This window comes from Pleurodeles waltl, chromosome 11 (genome assembly GCF_031143425.1).
Source record: "Pleurodeles waltl isolate 20211129_DDA chromosome 11, aPleWal1.hap1.20221129, whole genome shotgun sequence".
In the NCBI taxonomy this organism is placed as follows: domain Eukaryota; kingdom Metazoa; phylum Chordata; class Amphibia; order Caudata; family Salamandridae; genus Pleurodeles; species Pleurodeles waltl.
Window position 1 is genome coordinate 1002273854 of NC_090450.1, and position 27075 is coordinate 1002300928.

Below are 27075 nucleotides of genomic sequence, written 5' to 3' on the forward strand. Positions count from 1 at the left end.
AAAAGTAAACACAAATCTCCATGTTAAACTTTGTTGATATTTGACTTCTATCTTTGAACTCACAGCAGATGTGGCATGAGAAAAGCAAAGTATAATGGTATCTTTATTGGTCATTCACCTCCTGAACTCCAGCATGGTTATTTTGGGGTGCTGCAGTATCTCCTCCCACCCCGCACCACTACTTTCAGCGCCTATGCAGAAACATGGGACACGTGTTACAGCACAATTGAAAGTCCTTTGTACAGGTTGACTGGCTATCTTTCAGTTGTTTATTACTGTAGCTGCCTGTGAAGTTGGTATTAATGAAGTGAAATCTTTGCATATAGACTGTTAGTATGTGTAAAAAACACAAAATAATGATGATATACTGTCATAAAATGTGAAGTATTAGGCTGTATAATTTGCCTTTTCTTGCTGGCTAATTATGTCAACCCTGCTGCATAATTTAGTTCTTCTCTGCTGCATAATTCCAGTCGTCCAGCAAAGAAGTTGTTCATGTGGTCAGTCAGTATGCTATTTTGGTGAGTGATGTGATGTGAACACTGAAGGCTGAGTGGATTGCTGGGTAAGTTCCCTGCGTGGGACACCGTTGAGGAGGAGGATTCTAATGGACAGTAGCTGCCAGGCGGCTGATGTTGATGGATGAATAACATTGGTGTTCCTACTTTTCCAGAGTGTGTGGCTCCTTTTCAGTGACCAACCCAGCCCAAACTTCATCCACATATAATGATCTTGGCTTGTGGAGCATAAGTGACCCCTGTGGCCAGGCACAGTTCAACACTGACTGTAGTCGTTTATGGAGCATCAAGACAATGATGCATCAGTGACATTTAGTGGCCATGAAGAGTATAGCACTCATACTCCAGAATGGACCTGCGCTGTGCATCTCTACATACTCTCCCAGCAATGTTGATCTATCTTGATGTAGTGGACAGATCACAACATTAACATATATTTATAAAGAGTGCAGATGTTGGTCCATGAGGCCTGCACATCGGGCCCTTTGCCACCAGTAGTGCAGACGTCCTGGTTCTAGTGCGATCACTGAACACATCAAGACAGAGTAAAGGATGCTCTGGAGGACACATAAGCATATCATTTCATACCAGAGAAGACACACAGAACACTTCTACCCTTACCCCAGCCAATGCCATAGTAGTAGAGATGCTTGCTTTCCTCTGACCCGAAGACTTTGATGACCATACTGTAGAGGTGCAGTCCTTCCACCAGCATCCAGGCGAAAGCACTCAGGAAGAAGAAATGTAGGAGAATAGCCAAGACTTTGCATGGAATCTGCAAGCAGGAAATACACCAGTTAAATTATACTCTGGACACTTTACTTACAATACTCTATATGTCTGCTGAGTGCAGGAGTGCATATGTGATGTAAGATGCTTCAAGGCCACCTACAAGCATGCTCCCTCATATACTCCTCCAAATCCCTGTTCAAAAGATTGATTCAGCAACAAGTAACAGAGAACAGACACTCTTACACTTGTCTGCTTTCAAACAGCAAGCACAAACACACCTAAATAGAATTTACATTGATGCCAGGACTTGAAAACTATTCATGAAGCGGACAAAATTGTGACTAACGTGCAAACAAGTTTATGTCGCTATGATGTCTGGACTTGGACTTCCAAACCTTCCAAAAACGTGCAGATACTTTCAGGGTATGGCGGATGGCACTGAGTTCCCTCCAGTCAGTCAAACTCCAGGATTCTCTCCTCATCCACAATTCTTGAGTTGGGTACTACTCCAGGGAGGCCCTGGGCCCACCTGCATATGTCAGGACCACCAATGTTAGATGGTTACTACGAATTAAGTAGGACTATGTATCAGATCAACATACACGTCAGGGTATAAAGGACTCAGTCCAACTGTCTGATCAGGAAATATTGACACAATTCCTACAGAGCTCACAGTGCCACATCTGAACCCCTAAACATTCCAGGGTACAACCTTGAACATGACTACTCAGATTCCCAAGGAAATCCTGGAAACAGATCTGCCCTTTCCTTGTCACTCTGCATACACAAGAAAGACTCGAAATATTTATTGCAATAATCATATTCTTGTACAAAACGTATGTGCTGTCATTGTTAGGCAAATGAAACAAAGCAAGGTGACCACCCTTATGTAAATAGTGAAAAGATAAACAAATCAACCACGGTAATGTTACTGGGTTGTTATACTCTTATCTGCTACCTCCTACACTTCCAAGAGTGCAGTGGGAGTACCCTCTGTCAGATCAATATGGATAGCTTGACCCCCCATACCTAGGCAAGATTTCCCGGGAGGCCCGTCTAGGTTAGTGCAGGCTATCGTACCTTGCAAGATAGAGGTTAGAGTCAGCAGGGCTGCATCTTGGCCATAGCGCCCCGCCTTCCAGGGCCATCCTAGCAGAGATGCTCCTCTGCCGAATGTAGCACAGAGGCAGTTTTTATAATGAAAGCACTGCTCACATCGCACTGTGTCAGAGGTGTATAACCGATGTGATGATGTCTGCAAGTGAAAAGCTATCTCCAATGGACAATCATAATCCTAGGGCATTGTGTTCTATGCCTAGCTTTGGATGGAGTGTTCAGAACACAAGGCAGGTACACTTATGAGAAGTAAGCCGCATGTACAGTGATTTCTCAGTGACAAAAAGATCTAAAAGCCACCATCAGAAAGGAACGCTAAGTTGAAGTGTGGGAACTAAAATGGAGACCCTGCACTGGCCCTGTTGCGCTTTACCACACCCTCCCCTTGGTAGTTGGAAGTGCTTGTTTTTCACTCACTCTGGCTCCTCCCACCTGCCCCAACCCTGTTGCTTCTTTTCCTTTGCAGATCAACTTTATCATTCACCTCCTCACCTGCCCTTGTGCTGTTTCTGTTCCATTTTGTAGATTGGTTATGGTGTTTAATTATTTTTTTTAAACTGAAATAGTCATAGATCAGCTTTACTATTCACCTCCTCACACGCCCTCGCGCTATTTCTATTCCACTTTGTAACTTGCTTATGGTGTTCTATTATTAAATATAATAAGAGAATAGAAACCGACATTCCAAATTGTAGCAAGGCTTTTAAAATGAAGCTTCACAAGCAAATTGTTTATTAAGCCAGGCACCGCCCTCTTTGTGTTCTTTTATACTTTCCTTTCATTTTCACTCTCGCAGTTCACCAACCGTGCCCCTCTCGTTTAAACTTAATTGGCAGCTTCTGGTAGATGAGTCGCAACGAAGCACACTACTGCTTAAGCAGACAAAACAGGTCTGCTGTTGTGGGCTGTGCACACGCCCGGGAATTGGCTAGGCCAAGGAGCAGGTGTGGGTATAGCATCCATTCTGGGACATCCTCATTCCTCACTCCTCCTCCCTGCTTCTCGTCCCTGCTTCTCATTTATCATCCCTGCTTCTCTTCCATCATCCTTTGTTGGAAAATGGGTTATTGGTTAGGGCAGGTAAATACCTACACTTAGCAATCGGCCACTAACCTCCACTTAGGTCCAGTTAGGTCTCAGTAAATTAAACCTAGCTCAACCCTTGGTAGCTTGGCAACGACTGACAAGGCTTGACTTAGGAGACAAAGCGTAAAGCATTCAAATATCATAAAACAGTAATTAAATAACAGTTTAAAATGACACCAAAACGAATAAAATTGGATAAGGGGAACCGGAGATATTAATTTTTAAAGAATTAATGCTTTCTTGCACATAGAAACAAAGGGTGCCAAACTGGACATCTGGTCGGACCTCGACCGGGGCAAAGTCAAAGTTTAAGGCCGACCGCAATGGAGCCCGGCTCAGCAACAGCTGGCGGGAGGCCTCGGTCAAAAGTTTACCTTAGGACTTAGTCGTTTTTCTGGAGATTTTCTTCAGCAGGACGAACCTGCCAGTCCAATCCACACTCCAGGAAGTCTTCCTCGGATATGTGTCGCGGGAGCCCTGGGTGGAGATTTTTACCTTCAGACTTAGTTGTTTTTTCAAGGTGAAAATCCTTCGTCCGGGGCAAACCTGAATCTTGATCCGACGTCCTTGGAGCCCTCTTCGGACACACTGCCTGGGAGGTCCAGGTCAACTTCCTACGTTAGGACTTAGTCACTTTTTGGGAGGTTTTCTTCACCGGGAAGAACCTGCAAGTCCTGCAAGTCAGGCCGGGTCGCGGTTCAGGCAAGCCGGCTAGAGTTGCTGTGGTGGGTCGTCCCTCTATGGAGCTTTTTTCCAAAAGTTCTCCAAACTTCTGGATATTCTTCCAGATGTTCTTTTAAGGTTCTTTTGAGGTCCACAGTTCACCCTAAGGTTCCAGAAGCTCTGCGAAGCTCCTTGAGGCTGCGGACTACAACTCCCAGAATGCACCTGGCGCAAACTCCTTTTTGGCCACTGGACAGTGGTCAGCTGGTTAGTTTCTTCTGGAGTTGGTGCAGGGGACTCTGGTTGGCAAGTTTCACTAGCAAACAGGGAGTCCCTCCTTGAACCAGTTGAAGCCAGGCAAAGTCCTTCTTGTGGTGAAGCCCAAGCGTGCAGCTGGTGCAGTCCTCCAGAATGCAGTGACCAGGTGCAGTGGTCCAGTAGGGAAGTCCTTCTTCTTCTGTAGTTCTTCCTTTTTGGAATCTGATAGGGATCTCGTAGGGAACTGAGGTGTGGGTGCAGGTCTGCCAGTTTTATCCTTGCTCCTGGGTGAAAAACAGGGGGGTCCTAGTTCTCCAACCAGGGGCAGGGTACTTCCCCCTGTGATGACCATTTCCTGGGAAGTGTGGCAAAAATCAATCCCAGGGAGCAACATTCCTCAAAAATCCATCATGGCTGAAAGTGGTTTTTGGAGGTTACATCTGGCTGAGCTCACCCACTGCTATGGGTAAAAATCATAAATACACCCCTCTCCTGTCCTCTTCTAATCTAATGAAGGGGGCACCTAATTGTCTGGATTTGCAGGATGTGAGGGTGTTACTGGGTTGCTCCAAATGTCGTTCCCTGCCTTTGAAGACCAGTTTGGCAGCCCTCCCCCTTCCTGCTTCCCCATCTGCTGAGGGAAAATCTCCTCCCCCAGGCACATCTCTTTGTGTTGAGCCAGGCCACTTCACATCTCATCAAGGCAGACTGGCCAGGCTGCCAGAGGATGGCCAATCAGAGCAAAGCAGCAAACATACTGCAGGGCTGAAGTTGGCAACTTCTCAGGTAAAGTTTAAAACTCCTTACCTGAACAAGTTATATTAAATCCCACAACTGGAAGTTGTGGGATTTATTATAACAATTAATTTGATACCAAACTTGTGGTATCTGTTACTTAAGGGGACTTTTAAAATTAAAATAAAGTCTCCCCATTCTAGCCTATGAAGGCCATTCACAACAATGAGGGAAAACGAATTTGGCTGTTTTACCTCACCAGGGCTTATAAAACCATTTTTATGAGGTCCCTGCTTATAGTTACATGGCACCCAGCCATAAGAGCACATAGGGAACTTAGGGGTGACTTATATGTAAAAATAAGGTAGTTTAAGGCTTTGGAACTACTTTTAATTCCAAAGTCGAATTTGCATGTAACTTTAATTTAAAAGCACCCAGCAAGGCAGGCCTGCCTTTAAAATGACACTGGGCATCTCAGCAGTGTACCAATGGATGCACTACCTATGCTGGGGTCCCTAAACCTACATGCCCTACCATATACTAGGGACGTATAGGTAGGTTGACTTAGCCAATTATAATTAGCCTAATTTTCATACTGATTTTACACAGAGCACAGGCCCTGGGACTGGTTAGCAGAACCCAGGACACCATCAGAGTCAGGAAAACACCAACAAAAAGTGAAAAATGGGGGCAAAAAGTTAGGGGGCCTCTGCAATCAGCCCTGTTGTCTCACATCCCTGCTTCACTTCCAACATCCCTGCTTCTCTTCCATCATCCCTCCTTTCTTTCCATCATCCCTACGTCTCATCCATCACACATCATCCCTACTTCTCATCCATCATACATCATTCTTACTTCTCAGCCATAATCCCTATTTCTAATCCACCATACATCATCCCAACTTCTCATCCATCATCCCTACTTCTCATCCCTAATATTCATCCATCACCCCTACTTCTCATCCATCATCCTTAGTTCTCTTCCATCATCCCTGCTTCTCTTCCACCATCCCTATTTCAATTCCACCATCCCTACTTCTCATTCATCATCTCTACTGCTCATCCATCATACATCAACTCTACTTCTCATCCATCATACATCATCTCTACTTCTCATCTATTTCATCTGTTATACAATCAATTAATCAAAAAATTTATAGAGCGCGCTACTCACCCGTGAGGGTCTCCAGACGCTTGTGGGGGAGGGGGGGTAAGGAGGGATTACTGTTCGAACAACCATGTCTTCAGTTTTTTTCTGAAGAGTAGGAGGTCTTTGGTTTTGCGTAGGATGGTGGGGAGGGAGTTCCAGGTTGTGGGGGCGAAGTAAGAGAAGGCCCTGCCTCCTGTGGTGGTTCGTTGGCTGCGGGGGACTGTAGCTAGTGTGAGGTCAGCTGATCGGAGGTTGAGGGTGGGAGCGTGGAAGTTCACTCTTTCGTTGAGGTGGGTCGGGCCGGTGTTGTGGAGGGATTTGTGTTCGTGGATGAGGATCTTGAAAGTGATTCTCTTGTCTATGGGGAGCCAGTGAAGGGATTTGAGGTGTGGTGAGATTCGTTTGTGGCGGGGGAGGCCAAGGACGAGGCGTGCAGCTGTGTTCTGGATTCTCTGGAGTTTGCATTTGAGCTTGAGTATGGTGCCGGCATAGAGGGTGTTACCGTACTCTAGTCTGCTGCTGATGAGTGCATGGGTGATCTCTACTTCTCATCCATCATCTCTACTTCTCATCCCTACTATTCATCCACTACCCCTACTTCTCATCCATCATCACTACTTCTCATCCATCATCCTTACTTCTCTTCCATCATCCCTACTTCTTATCCCTCATCCCTGTTTCTCATCCCTACTTCTCTTTCATCATCCCTACTTCTCATCCATCTTCCATCATTCCGAATTATCATACCTCATCCCTGCTTCTCATCCATACTTCTCATCCATCTTCCATCATTCCTATTTCTAATACCTCATCCATCATCCCTACTTATCTTCTGTCATCCCCACTTCTCTTCCATCATCCCCACTTCTCTTCCATTATCCCTACTTCTCATCCCTGCATCTCATCCCTACTTCTCATTCACCTTCCATCATTCCTACTTCTCATAACTCAGCCATCATCCTTACTCCTCATCCATCATCCCTACTCCTCATTCCTTATCCCTCAGTCATACCAACACATTTTCAGATTTGTGAAACACACCTTGTAGGAAAATGGCTCCCTGTTGCAGTTACCCCCCACTTTTTGCCTGGTATTGATGCTGATTTGACTGAGAAGTGTGCTGGCACCCTGCTAACCAGACCCCAGCACCAGTGTTCTTTCACTAAACATTTACCATTGTTTCCACAATTGGCACACCCCTGGCACACAGATAAGTCCCTTGTAAAAGGTACCAGTGGTACCAAGGGCCCTGTGCCATAGCAGATTGTATGTGTTGGTGGGGAGAAAAAGACAAATTCGACATGGCATCCCCCTCAGGATGCCATGCCCACAAAATACTGCCTGTGGCTTGGTAAGTCACCCCTCTAGCAGGCCTTACAGCCCTAAGGCAGGGTGCACTATACAGCAGGTGAGGGCATAGCTGCATGAGCAATATGCCCCTACAGTGTCTAAGTCTATTCTTAGACATTGTAAGTACAGTGTGGCCATACTAAGTATATGGTCTGGGAGTTTGTCAAAACGAACTCCACAGCTCCATAATGGCTACACTGGATACTGGGAAGCTTGGTATCAAACTTCTCACAATAATAAACCCACACTGATGCCAGTGTTGGATGTATTACAAAATGCACACAGATGGCATCTTAGAAGATGGCCCCTGTAATTTACCCAATCCTTCAGTGCAGGACTGACTGGTCAGTGCCAGCCTGCCACTGAGATGAGTTTCTGCTCCCCTGGGGTGAGAGCCTTTGTGCTCTCTGGGGACAGAAACAAAGCCTGCACTGGGTGGAGGTGCTTCTCACCTCCCCTGCAGGAACTGTAACACCTGGCGGTGAGCCTCAAAGGCTCATGCCTTTTATTACAGCACCCCAGGCATCCCAGTTAGTGGAGATGCCCGCCCCTCCAGCCACTGCCCCCACTTTTGGCAGCAAGGCAGGAGAGGATAATGAGAAAAATAAGGAGGAATCACCCACCAGTCAGGACAGGCCCTAAGGTGTCCTGAGCTGAGGTGAGCCCTGCCTTTAGAAATCCTCCATCTTGAGATTGGAGGATTCTTCCAATAGGATTAGGGATGTGCCCCCCTCCCCACAGGGAGGAGGCACAAAGAGGGTGTAGCCACCCTCCGGGACAGTAGCCATTGGCTACTGCCCTCCTGACCTAAATACACCCCTAAATTCAGTATTTAGGGGAGACCCAGAACCCAGGAAATTAGATTCCTGCAACCTACACAAAGAAGAAGGACTGCTGACCTGAAAGCCCTGCAGAGACGACAACTGACTTAGCCCAAGCCATACCGGCCTGTCTCCAGACTCAAAGAACCTGCACAGTGGCGCATTTGACAGGGACCAGCGACCTCTGAAGCCTCATAGGACTGCCCTGAACCCGAAGGACCAAGAAACTCCAGAGAACAGCGGCACTGTTAACAAACAGCAACAACTTTGCAACTTTCTTGCAACTTTTAAAGAACTCACTCTTCCCGCCGGAAGCGTGAGACTTCACACTCTGCACCCGACGCCCCAGGCTCGAGCTCCAGAGAACCAACACTACAGGGAGGACTCCCTGGCGACTGCGACCTTGTGAGTAACACGAGACGACCCCGCTGGAACCTCACAGCGACGCATGCAGAGGGAATCCAGAGGCTCACCCTGACAGCGACTGCCTGGAACAAAGAACCCGACGCCTGGACCAAGCACTGCACCCGTAGCCCCCAGGACCAGAAGGAACCGAACTCCAGAGCAGGAGTGACCATCAGCCGACTCTCTGCCTAGCCCAGTCAGTGGCTGGCCCGAGAAGCCCACCTGTGTCCTGCCTGCACCGCTAGAGTAACCCCCGGGTCCCTCCATTGATCCCTACTGAAAACGCAACGCCTGCTTTGCACACTGAACCCGGCCTCCCCTGTGCCGCTGAGGGTGTGTTTTGTGTGCCTACTTGTGTGTCCCCCAGTGCTCTACAAAACCCCCCTGGGTCTGCCCTCCGAAGACGCAGGTACTTACCTGTTGGCAGACTGGAACCAGAGCACCCCTGTTCTTCATAGGAGCCTATGTGTTTTGGGCCCTCCTTTGAACTCTGAACCTGACCAGCCCTGTGTTGCTGGTGCGGTGACTTTGGGGTTGCCTTGAACCCCCAACGGTGGGCTGCCTATGCCCAGGAACTTGAACTTGTAAGTGCCTTATTTACCTGAAAAACTAGCCAATACTTACCTCCCCCAGGAACTGTTGGTTTTTGCACTGTGTCCACTTTTAAAATAGCTTATTGCCATTTTAACTAAAACGGTGTATGTTACTGCTCGAATTCAAAGTTCCTTGCTTACTTATGTGGAGTACCATGCATTTTATGTATTTACTTCAAATCTTGAATCTTGTGGTTCTAAAATAAATTAAGAAAATATAATTTTCTATATAAAAACTATTGGCCTGGAGTTAAGTCTTTGAGTGTGTGTTCCTCATTTATTGCCTGTGTGTGTACAACAAATGCTTAACACTACACTCTGATAAGCCTACTGCTTGACCTCATTACCACAAAATAGAGCATTAGAATTATCTAATTTTGCCACTATCTTACCTCTAAGGGGAACCCTTGGACTCAATGCACACTATCTCTTACTTTGAGATAGTATATACAGAGGCAACTTCCTACACTCCTTCACACTGATTGGTTGGCATCAGCCAGTCAGAGTTATAAGAGAGGCCTGCCTTCGATTTCACTGAGTACAGCCTTCTAATTGCATGTGCTGGACGAAGACAGAGAAGAGGAAATGCAACTGTGTGTTTGTTTCCTGTGAATTCAAGGCTGTATACCATTTTAGTTTTGTCTGAGGCTGCTTTTATCTCTTAAAGCTGTTTTTTTTCTTTTCTGAAACCAGAAAGGTTTTCATTGAACTGAAGATGTACTGTATAACCCTTTCTCCAAGAGCTGAAATATGGCCCAGGCTGTGGGCTCCTTGCATTTCCCAAACCAGCAGAGTTTTCTGGAGAGGACTGTGTAAACAGAAAAATAATTAGCTAAATAAAATAAAATGCTGTACAGCCTTGAATTCAGTATTTTCTGTGCATTGTGGAATCACACTGATGCTCGTCTTCCAGATCCAGTGGAATCACGTAGAAGCATTGTCAATTTACCATGAGATCACAATTGAAGGAAATATTCAACCATCTATGAAATCACGTAGAACAGGTCTTTAACCCTGTGACATCCTTCTACAGTCAACTTGTAGGAACAGACCTTTCATGTGGTCTACGAGAGGCATTTATTCTCCTATTCTTCTCTCAGTGAGGAGTCGTTTAACTCAGGTTCCATTTGGATCAGTTGCGCCTGATTCAGTGGCTGAGATGCTTCATTAAATAGGAGCTGAACCCAAATTCACAACCGTATAAGCCCCACCAGGAAGCATGTCTTCGACATACAGTGGAATCACAGAGTGTATTTTCGACCCATCATGGAGTCTTGCTGCAGTATTTGTGGCTCACATTGTGGAATCGCGGTGTAATGTGTCTTCTGCAAATCGTGCAACAACTTTGGAGAAATCTTAAACCCAGAATGAAAGCTCACGGAAGCGCTTCCTCAACCCAATATGATAGCACCTACAAAAATATGTTCAGTGACCATGGAATGGCACTGCACCACGTCTTAAGCCTTTGGTAGAATCAAGTTGCAGTATGAGCTCATCCCTCCATAGAATCATACTGGAGTACATTATCAACCCACCAAGCAGTCATGATGGAGTAATTCTGTGGAATCTACTGAAATACATCTCCACATTCTACATGTGTGAGAAAACTCATTAAAAAGTTGAAGAAGGCAAGTTTAATGTTTCTCATATGTGAATTATTTAAAAAAAATCATGCTTTACGCAGTATAGAACTTCACGTGCAGCAGGTATGCTCGTCCTCAATCAGACAGCAAATTTCGTCCTGCTATACTGGGACTTATTGAGAGCCAACAAATATACCTCACCGTAAAGTAGTTTCTGTGTTAATCCCTATCCAGTAGAATGCAGGAGCAAGTGTGGAAAACCAATGTGGAGACGTAGTGGAATATATGACCAACCAACTGTGAAATTCTGCCACAGTATGCCTTGAGCTCACAGTGGAATTACGTTGGGGTGTATTTTCAGACCAGCATGGAATCCTGAAGGATTTTATTTTAGAGCAAATATGGATTCACATTTGAGGACAAAATCAACTTACTATGGAAACCTCAATTGACCACACTCAAGCACCTCATGGGCCCACCAGCAGAGGACACTGGAGGAGACGTCCCACTCACAATGTGAATTATGGTATAGTATGTTGTAACCAAACCAAGAAAACTGTAGGAGCATGCCTTGGCTTCACTGTGGAAAAACACTAACACATATCCTTAGGCCACTCACTGAGGGAATACGGTGCAGTTGTCTTATCTCACCATAGAATCATGCTGGTGTTTGCTTTTAGCACACTGTGGGATCACTTTTGAGTGTGGACTTCCACTCATATAAGACACAGATTTTAGTGCATTTTCAATCCTCTGTGGGATCTCAAGAGATCCCCCTTCAGTTCCCGGTTGATACTTTTGGAGTGATCACAAAACTATATCACTATAGTTGTAGTCCAACCTTCTCATTGTGGGTTTAGGTGCTCGTATGCCACACGCAACAGAGGAAACTGACGCAGGACTAGGCACTGACAACAGAACCCGCTCTATTCACTGGTAGCAAATGTGGCTTAGTGTGTATATTAAGTATTGTAATCTATGAGATATCTTTGCAAATATAATGTATGTGGTATTTCAATAGCGCAAACCTAGCCATAAGTGAGCGGAGCCCTGTACAGGCTCATTTAAGTCTATCCATAGTTATCCTCACTTTCTGCAGAGGGGAGCCCACATCCTCCTTAACTGCAACCTACCTGAAGCTCTCCCTGCACCAATTCTGACTCTGGTTGGCTACAGCTCTGGGGCCACCAAAAATGTATGGTCCTCACCACCCCCTCTGCAGGCTATTTCAATGCCAGCTAATACTATCACACCAGAGAGATTGTGTGGTGCTGTCCACCAAACCATATCCTCATCTGCGGCTCCTCAGGTAAATGTAATACAATCAACTTCCAAAACTGATAGACCTCAATCCACTGACCTAGACAAAACTCTTAGTATCTCGCTAGCTCATGGTTAAGGGTTCTGTCTGCATTGCTTTTCATCTGCAACTTCAGTGTGGCCATACCTCCTTATATCTTTTGTGTTTAATGCAGGGTCCCAAGCCCTGCTCCTATCACCACCAGCCGCACCGGACCTCACACCCACCATGTGCTCCACCATGAAGAGCTAACAACCCTACTGTGAAAATGTGCTCTTGGTGGTGGGCCTGTCTAGAGACCGTTCTGTGCTTTGTACTGGAAGTGCGCATACCCACATTCATTTATCTGCGTAACCACTCTTTACAACTGCAGGGGATACACCTCTTTCCAATTGTTTTACCTTGTTCCAGATTATGTATGAGTGCTATGTTAAAGGTATGCTACTGGTATTACACGTATTGCATGATTCTGCTTACCTCTCCCCTACTCTACTTGCCTTGACTGGAGCCAAAACAACTGCTTGCCTGCTCCAGAAACTCTGAAAATTTAGTAGCAACACACTCACCCACACACACCACACACAAGGCCCCAAGGCAGGGGGAAACCCATACAAAAACACAAGGGCATTTGGAGTAGACCTCGTCTCTGCACTGTGAGCTTTGGTGGCCTTATTCTCACTGTTTTAGTCACCTCCCCCCAAGAAACTTGTCTTGTTACCCCTACTTTCACCGCTAGTGCCAACAACCTAGTACATGTTTAAAGAGAAATGGGAGATCACACAAGCTCTGACTCTGGAAGGCCTAAGTAATCAGGTTCAGCACAGAACAGGATTCCTGACAGGCTGGTGCCTCTGGGGTGGCATTGTGGATGAAGCTTGATTCGGTGACTGGCTCGCTGTTCCCAGCAAAGTATCTCTCATGAGTGCAGTATATGCTCTAACATGTGCCCTGAGTTGTGAGAGGTCTATTGCACCCCTATAATGGTAGGTTTACTAACTAATTGGGGGAAAGCAAGTATATACTTTGCCGCATTTGGGCCCACGGTATCACTGCAATGCCACTGTCCCTCCTCTCTTACCCACATTTCAGATGCGGCAGCTCCTCTAGAAAACTCTTACTTTCCCCTCAGACTAGCCTACCTCACTTAGTGGTGGTAATAGCCTTGACTTCATTACACACGCCCCCTGACCTTATTATGTACTCCTCCCCAGGATGCCTCAAGCGCTGGAGTAACCCCATCTCCCCTGACACACGGTGTCACATTTGCCCCACTCCTGGTACTCACTGTCCCTGTATCAAAGTGGAAACTGATGAGGAGCAGGATCTGTGCCACAAGGATGGCAAAAGATAGGTTGGCATGGATGTGGTACCGCTGGTTCCTCATCGTGCTGACAGAGCTGGAGAGAGAGAAGAAGTGCATTAGTAAAGCAGGGCTGCTACAGGAAGTATCTTGTCTGCAGCAATAAAATAACACACCTGTGACAGGAAATTATATACCCACAACAGGAAGTGACACCCCCCGCCACAGGAAGTGTGACATCCACCACAGGAAGTGTCACTACCATCAAAGAAAGAGTCATAGTCATCCTAACACATCCTTCCCTAAAATAGTCACATCAACCACAGGAAGTGTATCACTCTACAGTCACAACTTTCACAAAAAGTGTCACATTCACATTTAGCACAGTGACAGCCCCATCTGCTGCAGGAAATGCCACACTTGCCACATGAAGTGTCATATCTAAGAGAAAGTGCCACAAATGCTATTAGTCATATCTACTACAACATGCATCACACCACCTTCAGGTATAAGTCCACGGTCCACAGGAAGTGTCCTATCCGCTACAATAATTGCCACACTCATTACTGCCATTATCACGCATCCGCTAAGGAAATTCTAAGGAAGTGGTACTGCTAGTACATGGATTATCACAAAGGCTGCAAACACAGAAGAAATATCACATCTGCGGCATGATCTGATATATTCATCACATGAAATAATACCCCTAAATGAGAAGTGGCCTGTCCACTACCTGAAGCGTACACGTTCTACAAACTGTCTCACGTCCGCCATATTACATTTCTTCAAACCTATGTCACCAACAGCAGAGGAACAGTGACTTCTGCTACAGAAAGTGCCATGTTTACTACAGGAACTGTCAAGCCCACTACAATAAAAGCAATACTTATAAGAAGTGTCATGTTTTACAAATTAGATTACTTATTATATGAGGTGTCAAGCATCACCCCTGCCACAGAAAGTGACAAACCCTCTACAATATTAAGTCAGGTCTTATAAGGCGGATCAGATTCACCACAGGTATCATCACAGTGATACACAGTGTCATGCTTCATACATCATCTGCAAAACCTGTCACACCCTACAAAAAAAGTATTGCATCCAGCAGGCTCAGCCAGCTGTAGAGCAAACACCAATGGATAGTTCTTAGGAAATCTGATTGCATGAGTGGTGTTGACTCAGATCTGCAACACCCTGGAAGAAAAGTACCTTCACTTATGTCATCAACCTGGGATATACCCTGAGGCAGTGCTGCTTTGCACGTTTCTGGATGTGTATTCAAGTGGCAAGATGCTCCTCATGTTATCATTCTGGCAGACCCTGCATGAGTCCCCCTAGATGTGGTGGAACTGATGTTGGCATGTTACGCACCAACAGGGTACTGGACTTGGGTGATTAGGAGCCACCCAATGTGGTACTTTTTTTAACATGGGTGGCCACCGCCTACATGATTCTGCCATCAATCAATCAATGAATCAGAAATTTGTAAAGCGCACTACTCACCCATGAGGGTCTCAAGGCGCATGACATTATGAACGGTTGGTGGAGGCTGATTCTAGTACTGGGATACAGACGTTTTACCTCAAATCAAGAGGGGAGGCTGCCTATTGGCCAGTCCTGGTAAATGTGTGCAGTAATACATGATGAGGCCCCGACACTCCCCTCAGTATTTGGATACATGTGAGGTGGGGTATGTTGGGGTTCCTCCTGGGTGTGTGCTGTCCCCCTTCTTCCCTGTATGCTCCTTCTACTGCTCCTTACATGTCCCCACTTCTTCCAGAATGCAAATCGAAGTACGTTGCCTGACCTGAATCATCATCTTGGAGTTAGGAAACACCGGTGATTGCACCGGGCCTGGACCCAAACCATTTATGGCAGTTCAGCCTGTGATCCAGACAGTGCAACATCTGACGAAGCCAAAAGGCAAAACTGCACACCTCTTACAGTGAACCCAGGCTGTTTACACTACACCTGCTTGATATGCTTGGTGCTACTGGAGTGAGTTTCTACTGAAAACTCAGAGTGACAGTGTAGCCTGAAACTGGATCTCATGGATATGTGGAAAAATGAAAAGAATGCAATCTAAGGGCCTGATTTCGTGTTTGGCGGACAGGTTATCTTGCCGCTGTGTTACAATCTCCGTAGGCTATAATGGGATCCAAATACGGAGGACGGGATATCTGTCATGTTTGAGTCTGAGTAACCCCCTCAAATTCTAAATGAGAACCTAAGTTCATTGGTTCCTCTCAAGGGTGTGGGCTAACTGCTTGAGGATCTGACTCTTGCAATACCCAGTGGAACCCTGTGCACCAGTGCAGAGAAAGGCAAGGAGCAGAAGTCGTGCCAAACTTCCTCTGCTGCGGCACCCTATGATCATGTGGGCCTGTGCGCTGCACCCAGCATCTCCACTGGTTCGTCTGCGCCAGATGTGTGAGCTCATGTGCTACACACTGCATTGCCAACCTTCTGTGTCTGATGATGGTGCGAGCATGTATACTGGGTCCCTGCATCTGAAAAAATCTTCTCTTGTTTCTCCTGAACAGCTGGCACCATCATGCAGCCCCTGTGTCCACACCAGCCGCTGCCTATTTCACGCATCTGGCCCAGATGTTGGCTTGTGCCTCTGCCCGTGAGCAGCGACCCTACAACTGTGTGATGGGTACCATGCAGCACGGTCACCCTTGAGCGGTTCCCTTGTAGCTCCACGAACAGACACTTCAAGAGACTACACCATGTGAAGAATTGTGCCAAAAATAATGCATTGAAGCAGATGTGGGGCTTTGTTATGAATTGGGGTGTAGCCTGTTGTATCTCTTGGCCACTGTGTGTAAAAACGAGATAAACCTAATTACAGCGGTTGTATGTCAGGACTCAGAATCCCAAAATACTGGCGTGCAAAATGACAAGGCCATAATATCAACAACCAAAAGTGTAAGGTAAGTGTATAATGCTAAGTGTGGATGTACTTTTCCTTATTCCACATGTGTGTACCTTGACTATACATACACACATATATATTCACTGAACAAAACCAAAGGTTACAGGGACGTTATAGTTTGGAAATAGAATTAAAAAAACATAGAAATTCACTTAAAAAACAAAGGTTACAGGGACGTTTAGTTAGGCGTACATTTTAAATGTACAGAACTTAAGAAATTCACCTGCTAAAGTGAGAGTTATTTTAAGTAACTATTATTTGTGCCCTAAGGTAATTATAACTCCCACCTCTGCCATGCAAACTTTTTTATGAATAATTTTACAGAAAATGTTGCAGTGATATTATCAGTGATGTTATAAAAGATGTCATGCGTGCTCTAATATGTGGGGTAAGTAGCATGCACTGCTAATTACCCCAGATATCACAGCACTCATGACAACTTCTATAACGTCATTAAAAATATAAATGAAATATTAGAACTCAAATTATTGAAGACAAAAACTGTGCATGGCAAAGGCATGAGTTAAAGTCCCTCATTATGACATTGGCGGGCGGCGGAGCCCGCCTGCCAGTGCCATACCGCCATCAGGCTGCTTGTGGGGCCTGAACCTCGCCGGCCCTATTATGGCTTCCCCACTGGGCTGGCGGGCGGAAACAGTGTTTCCACCCGCTGGCCCAGCAGGGAACAGGGCCTTAACATTGCAGCTGGCTCCTAATGGAGCCGGCTGCAATGTGGCGGTGCAGCGGTTGCAGCAGCACCCATCACGCATTCCACTGCCTGTAAGTGCAGTGGAATGCGCGATGGAGCTGTGCATGGGGGCTCCTGCACTGCCCATGCCAAATGCAGGGGCAGGGCAGTGCAGGGCCCCTCCCCCCGAGTCTCCCATTCTGCCAGCCTTTCCATGGCGGTGTTTACTGCCATGAACAGGCTGGCGAATACCCTTTCTAAAGGGTATTGCTAATTGTCTGAATTAAGGCACTAGAAGAGCTTTGTATCTGAAGCAAACTTTTTTGTCAATCTTTCTCCATTCCAACTTCCCCCAGATGCTCCAGCTACCAATACCATGATCATGTCTTTAATTGACTAGGCAAATTTACTTGACCGTTCCTTACTTTTAGTGCCTCAGCACAACAGGAAGACAACTGGTACATCTAACCTGCCTGAGAAGCACTTCACTGGCTATTTCCAGGCATGCAGTTATCATGCCTATCTCCATCACCCAAGGGGCCATCTTGGGCAAGGGCCTATCTTTGATCCAAATAAAGCTGCACAGATATTCACAGAAGAGGTTCTGCTAGTGTACAAAAGTAGCTCAGCTGCCCATCGCTCCATAAAGGAATATACACATCTCCGAACAACACATTCTCCAAACAACCAGCAAAGCTTTCAAATTATCTCACTGCGAAGACAAGAAACCTCCACGATGACCTTGAACTGAGGAAGGAGTGAAGATGTGTCTCTTCCCAATCTGCTGATTTAGGGTTTCACCATCAACAGACAAAGGGGGTCATTCTGACCCCGGCGGTCTCTGACCGCTGGGGCCAGGGTCGGCGGGAGCACCGCCGACAGACCGGCGGTGCCCCGCAGGGCATTCTGACCGCGGCGGTTCGGCCGCGGTCAGATGCGGGAAACCGGCGGTCTCCCGCCGGTTTCCCACTGCCCTGCAGAATCCCCCGCCATGGGGATTCTGACACCCCCTACCGCCATCCTGTTCCTGGCGGGTCTCCCGCCAGGAACAGGATGGCGGTAGGGGGTGCCGCGGGGCCCCCGTAAGAGGGCCCCAAAAAGAATTTCAGTGTCTGCCTAGCAGACACTGAAATTCGCGACGGGTGCTACTGCACCCGTCGCACTCCAGCAACTCCGCCGGCTCCATTCGGAGCCGGCTTCATCGTTGCTGGGTCTTTCCCGCTGTGCTGGCGGGCGGCCTTTTGGCGGTCGCCCGCCAGCACAGCGGGAAAGCCAGAATGGCCGCCGCGGTCTTGTGACCGCGGTGCGGTCATTTGGCGGTAACCGCATGGCGGGCGGCGATCAGGCCCAAAGTGACTTATCACTAGGAGGGGATGGATGACAAATAACTGCTCCCTCCAACCTTGCAAACTGAAACGGTTAAAATCAGGCCCTATATGAGCCGTTTCTAATATACATGCACATCACTAAGGCGCCACAGAAGGCAGACCGCAGTCACACACCATTTTCCATCCATAATACCTCTACAAGCGAAGCATCCCATCTCTCAGCCCTTTTACCCCAATGAAATATCATAGTGGCAAGAATACACAGCACAACCCTGGTGTGGTGTCAGACAAGTGTCAGCATTAAACATGATGGCCAGAGACCCACAGCCAACCACGCACACCCATGGAGCACCGCGCTACCACCTGTGCAGCACAGCATTACCCATCCGCTAGTGAGCTTCAGCACCCTGCCAGGGAGAAGAAAACCTATGTAAATGCAACTACAATACAATCTACGTGGAAGAAGGAATCACAATTAAAGCATTGTCACTTTCGACGTGCCAGTAAACTTTGGGTGGTGGAGAAGGCAAACCCACAGTGGGCACCAGGGAATGCAGACCTCAGTCCAAGAGGTTCTGGCATTTGTTGACGTGACACACCTTCAATGTTCTGCTGTTACTATGGAAGACTGAAATGTTTACATGGTGTCTGTGTTTACTGAAGCAATGTGCTACATAAAGTAATGCACCTGACATTACAAGTGCACATCCACTAGAGAACACATGCAAACAACACAATAAAAGCTACGCCTGAAACAGGAACTTTCACACCTAGTAGATAAAACACTCTACCTGTTAATTCAAATACCACACCCATCACAGCATGTGTCACATTGAAAGTGTGATATGTGCCACAAGAAGTGTAAGATATTACCACCATGGAAGGCACTCGTCTAGAGATTACACCCATGTAATTCCTGTGAGGATCTAAACTTACAACAAAGTATGGTCTCTTATTTTCTTATTACCAGTGAGCTCTGATGTAAGACCCCACCTGCAACAACTCACTTATAACAATTTATTACAATCAATTAGTAGTACATTGCCTCTAAAAAGTGGCTGACAGGCAGGCTGCCTGCTGCCCAGAGGTCCATTAGCTTTTCTTTCCCTGCTGAGATTCTCAGCCATGAGTCGACTCGATTACATTTCCAAAATAAAAAGTAAGATTGCGAGCACTTAATTGATTTCGCTGTCTCATGGGAGGGGTCGATGTTGCAAAACCGCACAGCAGCATGAGCCAAAGGCTCTGTGAGTCCCTCCTACAACTTTTTGTTTCCTTATGATACCTTTTTTCTCTGTTTTTACCCAGCATGATTGTTCTTTTTTCCAGGTGAAAAAGAATGGTTACACTTTGACAGAAACAACATGATTTCTGCTATTTAATTTGAAAAACAGCTCAGCAGAAACTTTTGCCAACAAACAATAATTGCTTGGCTTCTATTGTAGCATGAGTTTAAAATATCTCACTTGGTATTTGTAAACTAATTTCTAAGCACATCATACTATGCTTTCGAGGAATGCACATGGAGGTTGGATATTTTTATTTTTATATGCCTTTTATTCTTATATACAGAATATGAACAATTGTGCAATTAAATACCCAACTACTGCAAGGAACATCTCTTTTGTGGAGCCTCTGTGTGGTCTTGAACACCACAGATACTTTCAATATGTTTACCACTTACACTTGGGGATATTTTATCCAGTATATAACTCCCTCTGTCAGATATTACTGCTCTGTATTACCCATATTCCGAAAGAAAAGCTTTGACAAGTGGACGATGAAGAGGTTTATTCGTCAAGCTTCCCTCGTCCTTGCGGGGACTGAACTGTAATTACAGTCTTAACCCAGGTTTGTGTGTGTTATTAGCAGGTAATGCTGCAGCAAGCCTTGGTCAATCTCCTGCCCCTCACACAATTTCGAAGCCGCCACTCTGGTGCCAGCCGCCCCTTCAGTAATAAACACCAGAATGAACTTAAATGTCTCCGAGCAAAATGGGAGCTGCAGCACTCATGATTAAAAACTGGTGTCAGAAGTGGGATCTAGGAACCAGTCTGATTTAAAGAGAATCCTATTCAGCAATTTCAGTGAGTAGAGAGCACAGGCCAGTCAACAGTGCAACGCCACTGCCACCTGCAGGGTAGCCGCAGTGCAAACACTCAACTTTGCCGGGCAGGGGCCCTTCGTAAGGGTATTGCTAATTGCCTAAATGTTGCATGATCTAACAACCTCGGTTGAAGCATGTCTTAAACCAGGAACAAAAGATTGCAAGCTGGATAATGTCCAGCTTGTGGCTAAAGGCAAAACAAAAAAGAAGGTTCCCTGCTGGTAGGAGCTCGCAAGGCGAAACAAAAAAGAAGGTTTCCTGCTGGTAGAAACTCGATCGAGCCTCTTAAAAGCAGATCAAAGATGTGTCTCAAGACATAACTTGAGGAACACAACCCTCAGCGGTCCTACCACTCACAGTCAGTGATCTAGTTGTCATTATTCATTTCATCTGATCTGCATTGATAGCGCATTCTGGTTTCTTGTTCTTGAGTGTACTAATCCCTACCTCACCAGTAAAATTTCACATTATCTTGTTCTACATACATTATTCCCTAACAATTCATCCATAAGTAAAGACCTGTTTCTCATACTCTGCTCTTCATTGGTAACCAATCAATCAATGAGTGTCATAGTACTTTCCTCTCTCCCAAAAGACTGCAGATGTAATATCAGAAGACAAAGACTGTATGATTCACGCCCCACTTCTGTCCATCTGCTGCGATCCCAGCATGGCATTATTTATTACAACTTCCCAGCCCCTATGTGGATTTCAAGAAAGTAAATTAATTTACACGATGACTCGTTATGCATGCAGCACCGCCCACATTGGGTTACTCTCCGCTCGCCCCCTCCTACAGGCAGATTCTAGATCCATGTTAATATTGTTACCCTCCATCCTCTCAACACAAATGAGTAGAGCCATAACAAAGATTCTCCTGCAGCGTGCAGAGCCATGTGGACCTCGAACCCACCGGTCACCCTTGCCTTGTTACACCAGGTCCTGACTCACTCTGCATCAGTGGCACATCACGCCTTCTTGTTACACCATGTCACCGCACTCTGCATCAGTGGCACATCGCGCCTCCTTGTTATACCATGTCCTGACGCACTCTGCATCAGTGGCACATCACGCCTCCTTGTTACACCATGTCACCGCACTCTGCATCAGTGGCACATCGCGCCTCCTTGTTATACCATGTCCTGATGCTCTCTGCATCAGTGGCACATCATGCCTCCTTGTTACACCATGAACTGACCCCTTCTGCATCAGTGACACCCCATGCCTCCGTGTTACACCGTGTCCTGATGCACTCTGCATCTGTGGCACATCATGCCTCCTTGTAACACCATGGGCCTGATTCAGACCTTGGCGGACGGCGGAGGCCGTCTGCCAAGGTCCCGCCGCCGAATGACCGCACCGCGGTCAAAAGACCGCGGCAGCCATTCTCACATTTCCGCTGGGCCGGCGGGCGCTCTCCAAAAGAGCGCCCGCCGGCCCAGCGGAAATGCCCCTGCAACGAGGATGCCGGCTCCGAATGGAGCCGGCGGAGTTGCAGGGGTGCGACGGGTGCAGCTGCACCCGTCGCGTATTTCAGTGTCTGCTTTGCAGACACTGAAATACTATGCCGGGCCCTCTTACGGGGGCCCCTGCAGTGCCCATGCCATTGGCATGGGCACTGCAGGGGCCCCCAGGGGCCCCGCGGCAGCCCCTACCGCCATCCTGTTCCTGGCGGGAGACCCGCCAGGAACAGGATGGCGGTAGGGGGTGTCAGAATCCCCATGGCGGCGGAGCGCGCTCCGCCGCCATGGAGGATTCCCCCGAGCAGCGGAAAGTCGGCGGGAGACCGCCGACTTTCCGCTTCTGACCACGGCTGAACCGCCGCGGTCACAATGCTCGAGGGAGCACCGCCAGCCTGTTGGCGGTGCTCCCGTGGTCGGTGACCCTGGCGGTCACCGGCCGCCAGGGTCAGAATGACCCCCCATGTCCTGGCGCACTCTGCATCAGTGGCACATCATGACTCCTTGTTTCTCCAAGCCCTGATGCACTCTGCATCAGTGGAGCATCATGCATGCTCGTTATCCAGTGTACTAACCTCCATTCTATTAGTAACACATTACACCTACTTGTTACTCAGTGAACTGAAACCTTCTGCATCAGTGGCACATCATGCCTCCTTGTTACTCGGTGCACTGACCTCTTCTTCATTAGTAACACATCACACCTCCTTGTTACTCAGTGAACTGACCCCTTCTGCATCAGTGGCACAACATGCCTCCTTGTTACACCGTGTACTGACGGAGCGTCATGCATCTTTGTTACTCAGTGTAAAAAGCCTCCAGTCTGGAGTATTTTTTGTTTTGTTCACCGCTCTCGTTTTTCGTCCCAGTTCAACCCTAAAGGAAGGTAATTGAGGGGGAGCGGTGGTTCTTTATATGAATTTATCGCATAATCCCATTCAGATAGAAACAGGCAAACAAAAGAGGCCCGTAGTCTTTTATACACACGACTCAGAGATGGGCTTGTTCCCTAAAAAAACACATTTATTTTGGTCGCAGCTGCCGGCTCCTGGAGATGTCTCTGAAGAATGTAATGAGATGGGGGCTTGAGGGCTTTGACAGAGTTTCTGACTCTGTGCACCTGCGCCAGCGTGGGCAGCAAACAAACAAACATCTTTTCAACTTTTAGCACAATGTCTTCTTCGGGTTAGAAATACTCACGACAGAATTGCGAAGGTGACCAGCGTCACTGCCAGGCAGGCAATGGACAGAGAGCAGCCCACGTAACTGATGGCCGACAGCGCCACCTGGTGGTCCTTGGTGATCTGTACATGAAGAGAAGAGAAAACGCAGTCTGTGACAGGGCATACAGGAGCTGTAACCAAACACGGATGAACGCACGGGTAGTAGTGCCGACAGCAGATAGCGCCATGAAGACCGCCAGAGTGCCTGTCGGGTGCAGAGGGCAGCTGCATCTTCGGCTGCACGCTTCATTACAATGCTATCAATGCTCAGTGTGCCATTTTAAACAATTTAGGGAGAGAGTAGGTTGGGGTGGGTGTGTGAAGGTGTGTATGAGAGAGAGACTGTGAAATAGACAGAAGATTACAGAGACCACCAGGTTGTGATGGGGGTGTGAGTCAATTACATATATTTAACCTTTTTCACCGTGCACTTTCATGCACACTTAGGGACATATTTAAGAGAGGCTTGCACCGCATGAGGGTCACTTTTTTTCACTACCCGGAGGTGCAAACCTCTCAAACATATGTGGGAGGCTACGCAAAGACACTTTGGGGGTCATTCTGACCCTGGCGGTCTTGGACCGCCAGGGCAAGATTGACGGAAGCACCGCCAAGAGGCTGGCGGTGCTTCATTTCCCATTCTGGCCGCGGCGGTAAAGCCGCGGTCGCACCGCCGGGGACGGCGGTGTCCCGCCGATTTTCCCCAGGCGGTGATAATCCGCCAGGGCAGCGCTGCAAGCAGCGCTGCCCTGGGGATTATGACCCCCTTACCGCCAGCCTGTTTCTGGCGGTTTACACTGCCAGGAAGAGTCTGGCGGTAAGGGGTGTCCTGGGGCCCCTGGGGGCCCCTGCACTGCCCATGCCACTGGCATGGGCAGTGCAGGGGCCCCCTAACAGGGCCCCGGCCTGCTTTTCACTGTCTGCATGGCAGACAGGGAAAAGCGTGACGGGTGCAACTGCACCCGTCGCACCGCCGCAACACCGCCGGCTTCATTAGGAGCCGGCTCCTGTGTTGCGGCCTCATTCCCGCTGGGCCGGCAGGCGCTAACATGGTTAGCGCCCGCCGGCCCAGCGGGAATGTTGGAATGGGGGCCGCGGTATTGCGGCCGCATGGCGGCCGCTTGGTGGTTCCCGTCGCCGCCCGCCAATGTTAGAATGACCCCCTTTGTGTGGCACTGAATGGCCTCATAGATGGAGTAAGACAAAGCAGCGCAAGTCGCTGCGTTGCCTATCTCTGCACCGGGGAGCGCTCAATGGGCATTGCAGTGGGGTTTCCCACACAACACCCATGGATGTTGACGCTACCCCTGATATACTTAATCAAGTAAACCTGGAACAGCACAAACCTCTACAACTCTCAAGAGCAGGCGTAATTAGCAGAAAGATTTATATTTTTCCTTCTTTTTCCTCTTTCCATGTGTGCTGCATTCTGCAGTACACAAGGAAAGAGGAAAATTCCTCTCAAGATGGTTTTGTGCAGGAAGGTACCCCTTCCTGCATGAAAACAATCCTGACCTCAATGCAGGCACGCCCTAGTACCAGGACACACGGGTGCCTTTGTTAGCGCTAGGCAGCAATTTGTGCACCAGCTCAGACGGAAAGGAGAGGACTGCACCGTATTTCATAAATATGGTGCATTTCTGCCCTTTTACATTGGCATAGGGCAGCACAGCAAGAAGACTTGAGGTGCTGCCCTATGCCAATAAAAGGGGTGGGACCATGGGCAATGACGAGCAAGGAGGGGGAGTGCACAGCACTCCCCTCAGTGTGCATGTGTCGGCCGGCTCAGGCTGACCAAACAAACATGCGCACTGGGCTCTCTCTAACCCAGCACTGTGTCGCCGGGTTGGAGACAGCAGGCAGAGGCTCCCACTCTGCATCAGAGCGCCCTAGCTTGGTGCTCTGGCTAATGCCCCCAGTATGACAGCAGTGTTCGGATTGGCCTCAGGGCAGCCTGGGAGCCTGTGCCTGCCACTGCAGTGGAGGCAGAGGAGCGGCGCAGTGGTGACGGCAGAGGTGGGGAGTCAGGTAAAGGTTTTTTTTTAATAACTTTTTTTTTCTAGCCACGTGCGGCCCCACCTCTTCCTCGCACCACGAGCCGCTCCTGGTGGTATGAGCCCAATGTCTTAAATACCGACCTTAGGATTCACTATTCACTTAGTATTCATCAGGTCTTGTGTACAAAGAATGCATTTGGTAATAGGGGTTGCAATTGCACACCTCTTTTTAACAAATACATTTGTATTTTGCAAACTGATATATGTACTAATAGGTTGGATCACAAAATACAAAATCGTAGCAGGTCACAATTTGACCTACCTGATTAATATGAATGAGGTAGGTCACAAACTGCAACGCACCACGATTGGCCACAATCACTGGGATGGTGGCCTCTTGTGGTCAGCACACCATGTGTGCAATTGCTTTTCAATAAAGCAATCTTTTTGTTCTTTAAAATGGAGCACATTTTCCAAAAAGATAAAGGGGATATGTTTAAAAAAAATAAAAACGTTTTTACAAACATTTTGTTTGAGTGAGTAGTGGTCCCATGGAATGCGGTAGACTCCTAAAAATTATTTTGTAAACATTCACAAGGGGGAAGGGGTCCACTGAGGACTTGTTCCTGTTTGAGAATGGGTTATCACCTCCTTTGAGTTGGTGGTAAAATATTTATGTTTTGCGACCAAACGTTTTTCGATTGCAGAACATTAATATATAACAAGAGGACAGAGACAGTCTTTGCTTGAATAGTGCCCTGGGCCGGAAGATGTTTGGCCCCCTTGCCTGCTGCTGGTGAGTAAAGTAACACAGAGGCCTCGTTTGTGTTCACAGGTCAGTCCCTGGATGATTCCTTCAGAGCAGTGACTGGCCTCTGAACATAAACAATTTTACTCTGTTAAAAAAATAATGTAAAAATTAAAAATGTATTTGAGATAAAAGAAACCACTTGAACTGTCTGTTCACGTAGAATACCTACTAAAAATGACCACATTTGTAAAATCTCACCAGAAACACTCTAGTGACTGGAGGACACCAAATCTCACTCGCCAACTTGCATTATGAGGTCTTGCATTGTCAGGTGTTGCATTGTTCCTGTTGTCATTGTGTTGCTCAAATGAGAAAAAATTCCATCAAGCAGTGATTGGCAGATTGTGGTGGGAACTTCGCGTTACGAGAGTAATGCTGGGTCCCCAAATTTCTCCAATGCGGCTCATGTAATTAAGATTCCACCCAGGGTTAGTCAGGGTACATTCATCAGCACCAATGAAGGTTCTGGTCTGACTCACCTGAAACTCAGATGTTGTCCTGGAGACGCCCTCAATGCCAAGGCCAAAGATGGTGAAGGTTCCATAATCAGAACCCGCATGTGCCAAAGGGCATGCATCATCTGCAGGATGCAGGAGGCCAGGAGACTAAAAGGCCCCAAACCCATCAACTGCCCAGGAGTAGCAGTGAAACATCAGGATCATACCCTGAATGACCTGGACTCCCTGCGAGGACAGAAAGGCTTTGAAGGCCACCGTTTCCAGACCAGCCCCTATGAAAGGAATCGTCTGCACTAGCCAAAGGTGGGATTTTAGCTCATGGATGTAGAACTCCAGGGAAGACAGCATTGAAATTGTCATCAGTAGGTGATCTGTGAATGACTGCGGTGAGCGTGCTCTCACCTGCGTGTCGTCAAGGTAAAGGAATATGTAAACTCCAGACCTGTGAAGCTAAGT

The 27075-nt window shown here is 47.4% G+C and overlaps 1 protein-coding gene across 2 annotated transcripts in view; it reads right to left on the minus strand.

The window, feature by feature from the left end:
* The window catches only part of ADGRD1 (adhesion G protein-coupled receptor D1), a 634610-nt gene that overhangs the window by 123353 nt on the left and 484182 nt on the right, over window positions 1-27075 (minus strand). For both annotated transcript variants that reach the window (XM_069215354.1, XM_069215353.1), the window contains 3 exons: window positions 23331-23434; window positions 13595-13706; window positions 1140-1293 (listed from right to left, as the gene is read on the minus strand). In XM_069215354.1, the coding sequence (XP_069071455.1) occupies window positions 1140-1293; window positions 13595-13706; window positions 23331-23434 (370 nt within the window). The remainder of the gene's footprint in view (window positions 1-1139; window positions 1294-13594; window positions 13707-23330; window positions 23435-27075) is intronic.